The sequence below is a fragment of the Terrapene carolina genome, unplaced genomic scaffold (genome assembly GCF_002925995.2).
Source record: "Terrapene carolina triunguis isolate 2854851 unplaced genomic scaffold, T_m_triunguis-2.0 Scaffold38807, whole genome shotgun sequence".
Taxonomy (NCBI): Eukaryota; Metazoa; Chordata; order Testudines; family Emydidae; genus Terrapene; species Terrapene triunguis.
Genome location: NW_020703158.1, coordinates 1 through 6314, shown reverse-complemented (window position 1 = coordinate 6314; position 6314 = coordinate 1). Strand labels below are relative to the sequence as shown.

The following is a 6314-nucleotide window of genomic DNA, read 5'->3' as shown; positions in this document are numbered from 1 at the left end:
GATTTATGTTTTAAATCTCATAAATCTGAAGCTTGGGGAACAATTTCAAGATTTTCGCTTCAGCCATAGGGGCTAGAAACTTCCTTATTTTAGAAACTGACAGGCAAGAGTCTCAGGTAGTCACATGCTTCCAGGAGCTGGGGGTTAAAGCAACACTAAGTAGCCTAGACTCGTGATAAAATCATGAGAGTTGGTGACACCGGGCCCCTTGACACTGAATCCCAGCAGCCTTGGTGTAAATGGCAAACAGGCCTTTCGAACACTGATTCCTGTTTTAACCAACTTTTTAGCTTGTGAATGTAATATCCCCCCTTAGAGTCACAGGGGGCTGACTGCAGGACCAGAACCTTCTTAGTGCATTTTCCACAAAAGCCTCCAGGGCTGGAATGTTGCCAGGGGGCTGGTTCCAGCCGAGCAAGCAGCAGGAGTCAGTGCCAGGAAGGGAAACGCCCAGTTATTATTGTAGGAGGCGTCACTTCCACTGAGCTCAGGAAAGTGAAACTCACCCAGTGCCACTGCCCAGAGGGAGCCATGGCTGCAGAGAGCCCCTTGGAAAGTCTCCAGAATGAAGCTGCTTGTCGCATCTGTCGGGAGCTTTTTAAAGACCCAGTGGTTATAGGCTGTGGGCACAGCTTCTGCCGAGTCTGCATCACCCAGTGCTGGGAAGGATCCGATATGAATTTCACCTGCCCCGAGTGCAGAGAAACCGTTCAGCAGAGAAACCTCAGGCCCAACAGGCAGCTGGCAAATGTCCTAGACATAGCCAAACGGCTGAGTTTCCAGGCAGCAAAGGGAGCAGGAGGGGAGAGGATGTGTGGGGAGCACCAGGAGCCTCTCAAACCGCTTTGTGAAGAGGATCAAACCCCCATCAGTGTGGTGTGTGACAGATCCTGGGCTCACCGAGTTCACACAGTGGGTCTCATAGAGGAGGCTGCCCAGGAGTACAAGGTAGGGAATCACTGTCCTGTCTGATTCATTCTAACAATGTTAATTACAGGTTAACTTTGTCAATAACTCACCCCTCAGGTCACACTTAATTTCTCCCTCCTACAGCTGTGGATGTAACTGCATCATTAGGCTCTGTAAAGCCTTCACTGTATGAAAAATGATATGAAAAGACATGTACAGGGCAAGGTGGCTAATGAGGCGAAAATGAAGACTTTAAAGATGATGGATGTGGGAAACATTTCTCTAGGCAGCTGAAGCCATTTCAAATCTAGTTCCCACTAGTGAGATACGTCATCAGGGATCTTACAGCCCAACTGAAGCTGCTAAATGATCAGTGAGGTTTAAATCACAAGAGCTGCAGGCTCAACTATGTGAGAGTGCTGCCTTCAGGCTGGAGAAGGGGGAGTTTTTTTAATTATTATCATTACTATAATTATTAATATTTGCATCCCAGTAACCACTACAAATCCCAGATGAGATCTGACCTGGATTCTGCAGGGCCCCTGCAAAACACAGAGACAATCCCTGTCCTGAGGAGTTTACAGTCTAAATCAGGAGTAGGCAACCTATGGCACGCGAGCTGATTTTCAGTGGCACTCGCACTGCCCGGGTCCTGGCCACCGGTCCGGGGGGCTCTGCATTTTAATTTAATTTTAAATGAAGCTTCCTAAACATTTTATAAATCTTATTTACTTTACATACAACAAGAGTTTCATTATATATTATAGACTTATAGAAAGAGACCTTCTAAAAACGTTAAAATGTATGACTGGCACGCAGATCTTTAAATTAGAGTGAATAAATGAAGACTCGGCACACCACTTCTGAAAGGTTGCCGACCCCTGGTCTAAATAGACAAGAGACACAAAGGTTGGGAGGGGAAAATTGAACCATAGAGAGGGGCTTTGACGTGCCCAGGAAATGAGTGGCTGGGAACAGAAACTGGTTCTTCTAAGGCCTAGGCCAAAGCTCCAACCACTGGGCCATGTTGCCTCCCCGACAGTACCTGCTCGTGATGAAGTGTGGCCATTTCAAGGCCGAGGTTTCCCACTGGGATTCTGAATTCCCGTATTGCTCCATGAGGGGTAATACTCAGAGGCTGACCAGCACTAGGGGAGGTCACTGAGCCAAACGCTGTGCGGACCCCCAGCACCTTGAAACCAAACATAGAAGGGGCGGGCCCCAGACAGCGCAGATACCATTGGGATTAGACTGGGTTGCAGTCTGAACGGTGTTATTGTGTATGTGGCCAAGCACCAGCCAAAGGTGTTAGCGAAAACTTGTCAAGTGTAGGTTTATTGATTCGCCACCATGTGACTCCAGTTTCCTGCTGGTTTTACTCAATGGAGAAAGAGGACAAATTATTCTAAACTGTCTGAATATAAAACAGTCCTAGTCTCTGTTAATGAGGTTTGATTTCCTTGTGGTTCCTGATGTCATGGACCCCGTAGGGCTGACAGTCACCTTAAGGGGTCTTGGGTTGTGATGGAAAAAAAACCCTCTCCACATACACACTCTGAACCCTCAAAATAAACTCACTCAAATCATTTCTGTTTCTCCAGGAAAAGATTCAGGCCCATTTGGAGACTCTGCGGGAAGAGAGAGAAAAGCTGCTGGGATTTAAAGTGACTGGAGAGGGGAAAACCCGGGAATATCTGGTAGGTGCCCAGTGTTATTAACCTGCAGAGACTTGCAGTGGGAGGTCTGTTGTGAAACAGATTCCTCTGTGGCCTTGGAGAAAGTGGACTTGTGTGTGTTTCTCCATGACCAGGGATTGCTATGTTAGATTCATGTTTGCACACACACATACACTGGCCCTGCGAAATCCTCTGGCTGGATCAGGACAACATCATATTCTGCAGAATCTAAACTTCCATTCCAGTTCATTTCTAGCCTTTGCAGCTTTCACAAAACTCCTCCCAAGGTGAACTGACCTCTATCCCGGGCAGCACCGTCTGCCTGAGTCTGCAGGCATTTCTTGCCTTGTTTAATTGTTCGATTCTTTTTTTCTCCCTTGGCATCTCTGTCAATGTAGTTCTGAGTCCTGCCTCCTCTGCTCTGGGTCTGGATTAACACAGACCGCTGATAACACAGTGCCCTGCCCATGGTAGTCATAGAAACTTCCCATTGAAAGATATTCGGGCCGGTGAGAATTAGGGTGAACAGATGCCCTGATTTTATAGGGACAGTCCTGATATTTGGGGCTTTGTCTTGTATAGGCTCCTATTACCCCCCACCCCCTTCCCGATTTTTCACACTTGCTGTCTGGTCACCCTAGTGGGAATGCGTTAGGAAATCCTCTCCCTGTTAACCACAGGGTAAAGTCAAGTGTCAGACATCTTAGAGCTTGCAAAGAAATTGTGTCTCCTGCACACTTGGCACTCCATGAAAGGACCCTAGATTCTATGTCCCTGGCCTGCCATTTTTTTTAATAGATCCAGACACAAGCCGAGAGGCAGAAGATTATGTCTGAATTTCAGCAACTGCGGCAGTTCCTGGAGGAACAAGAGCGACTCCTGCTGGCCCAGCTGGAGAAGCTGGACAGGAAGGTTGTAACGATACAGAATGACAATGTCAGCAAACTCTCTGAGGAGATTTCCCGTCTCAGTGAGCTGATCAGTGAGCTGGAGGGGAAGTATCAGAAGCCAGCGACTGAATTCCTGCAGGTGAGACTGAGTTAGAAACATCCCAGATCCCAGCACAGGGACAGGACAGCTCCTGAATCATGGGCACTGGGGTCCAGCAGTTGGAGATCTCAGTGTCACTCAGAGATATAAAGGTGACATTGAGTCAGCGGATCCATGGCCTGGGCTTTTCCTCATATTTGCAAAATCCCTTCCCTGGGATCCCCAGTGGGTGGCGTCATGGCAAGTGAGACTAAGGTGGTTTTTCTGTCTCTTTCCTCTCTAGCACTTCAGAAGCACCTTGAGCAGGTACGTGGCTCTTTCTCACCCACCTTGTACTTCACGATGCTGTGAAAGGGCGTGGAGAGAACATTAACAGCACGTCTCCACAGGACTCTACAGCAAAATGTATGGGGCAGGGTCACTTTTTGGATACAAATTTCTCTGATCAACTTAATCCTGAGGGTCTCAGCCTTTTATAGAAGACTCTGGAATATCTATTCAGTGGGAAAGACTGACCTAAAGTACTTCCTGGAGATGTGACACCCTGGGGGACTGGCTGCCTCAAGGTTCTGGAGATGCAATCAGGGGTGGCTCCAGGCACCAGTGCCCCAAGCGCGTGCCTGGGGCGGCAAACCGCGGGGGGCACCCTGCCGGTCGCTGGGAGGGCAGCAGTCAGGCTGCCTTCAGTGGCATGCCTGTGGGAGGTCTGCCGGTCCTGCGGCTTTGGCGGCAATTCGGTGGTGGGGACGCCAAAGGCGCAGGACCGGTGGACCTCCCGCAGGCATGCCACCGAAGGCTGCCTGACTGCCGTGCTTGGGACGGCAAAAACCATAGAGCCGCCCCTGGATGCAATACGGGCCTTTCATCCCTGGCGTACTGGTAATAATCAGACCCTGCTCAGCAGGGATCACGGGTCTTTTCCACTGGAAGTCTGTCTAGAGACCTGTGTGGAATGAGCTGGTTTGGGTGCAGCCGAGGTCTCAGTTTACTACCTGAAAGAAAGATCTCATAGCATGATGCACACAAGAAACCTGGAGCAGACCAGTGTTGGTGCATGGAGGCCAAGGAGAGAATTCGCCCTGGAAACTCGACTCCTCTTTTATCCTCAGATCTGCTCTGTCCAGGCCAGAGTGGAAGAACATGAATTGGGCTTTTGGGGGAAGGTGGCACGGCCATGGTCTGTGTCGCAGGCCCTATAGAGCAGCGACTTCCTCTATCCAGGAATGATGGCGAGTTAGTGACTGGAATGTAACAATGAAATTCTCTCTCCCCAGGTGTGAGGCGGGGAAGTTCCAGCAGCCAGTGGAGATTTCTCCGGAGCTAGAGAAGAGACTCAGTGATTTCTCCCAAGAAAATATTATTTTAATGGAGACACTGCGGGAATTCAAAGGTAGTGAGAGTTGGGATCTGGAAGGGGAAATCATGGTGTGTCTCTGAGACTGTGGGAGGAGTTGGACTCTGGCCAATTGGTTAATAATTAGGTTATGTATCTATTTAATAAAAAATGGAAAGTCATCAAATTGAGCAGGTGTAGCAGGGCCCCAGGCCCCAGGATGTCTCACGCTGATTCATTTAGAGAGCTTTGGCAAAATCATTCAGGTAAAAATATAGGAAAATTTGGGGTACCTCAGTTTCTGTCTCCCAACTACACAACTCGAGCACAGGGCTCGAGAGCACTTTAGAACCCAACGTTTCAGGCCACTTTTGAAATGTGGACCCAGCCCATCATTGTGCTCTGGCCCCCTACGGCAGCTGGTGTGGGCCAAAAGGGAAGGCGTAAATCCTGGTGAGTCCCTCCAGCACAGGAGCCTCTTGTGTGTAATCCACAGCAGCTGGGAGCTGCAGGGGGCTGTGCCTGTGGACACTCAATGTAAACAAACTCTCTCACAGCCCGCCCGCGAATTAACCCGATGGGCTGTGAGCCAAAGGCTGCTGACCCCTGAAATGGAAGGTGTCAGATTAGTTATTATTAAAGAGGTGGGTGTGTCTCTGGTTCTCTCTCATTATTAAGACATAATTATGTCAGTTAAGAATGGGGATGTTATAAAATATGACAGCATGAAATCTCACCTCTTTTATCCTTTCCATCTCCAGACACTCTGCTATCTGAACCGGAGACAGGCGCACACAGACAGGGTAAGATTGCAGGTGCAGGTTATCTTTAAAAGAGGAGACCATTCCCATGAAAACATTTCCATTAATTTGAAGCTAAAGTTTCCAGCCAAACCAACCAAACATTAACTGCTAAGGAAATCCCAAGCTAAAGTCACACAAACAGTCCTGACACCAACCTTAGTGCTCAGTTCACGCCCACACCGGTGAATAGAAACAGATACTGACCAACATCCAAACACCCTTAACTCTGACCCTGGGGGTTTTATAGATATTCATAGGCCCTTTCAATATTAAATTGAGAGGAATGTGGAGAGAGCATTCTCCCCTTAGGACAGACACACCCCTCGCCTTTACCCTGGCAGAGGGGGTCTCCCTCATAGCTCTTCTCCAACATCCAACCTTTCCTTAGGCCAGGGCTGGGCTCTCCCACTGGAGCAACTCACTGCTTCATGGATTGTCCTCTGAAATTCAGACAAAAAGAGGGAAATCCCTAGGCTCATACAGACCAGGTGAGAGATTTCAGGAGAGATTAACTTTCACTTCAGAGAAAAAATGCATGAAAACAGTTTTATAAGCAAGTAGCTAAAGACACAAACCAAACCAACACCGAATGTGACACTCCCC

General features: G+C 48.6%; 1 protein-coding gene across 1 annotated transcript; it reads left to right on the top strand.

Moving 5' to 3' along the window:
• The first annotated feature begins 525 nt into the window (after positions 1-525).
• On the top strand, positions 526-5756 carry LOC113405475 (zinc finger protein RFP-like). The gene is made up of 6 exons (XM_026646691.1): positions 526-948; positions 2511-2606; positions 3384-3614; positions 3859-3881; positions 4850-4965; positions 5670-5756. The coding sequence occupies exons 1-6, from the start codon at positions 532-534 to the stop codon at positions 5738-5740; spliced, it is 954 nt and encodes a 317-aa protein (XP_026502476.1). The 5' UTR covers positions 526-531; the 3' UTR covers positions 5741-5756.
• The last annotated feature ends 558 nt before the right edge of the window (positions 5757-6314 follow it).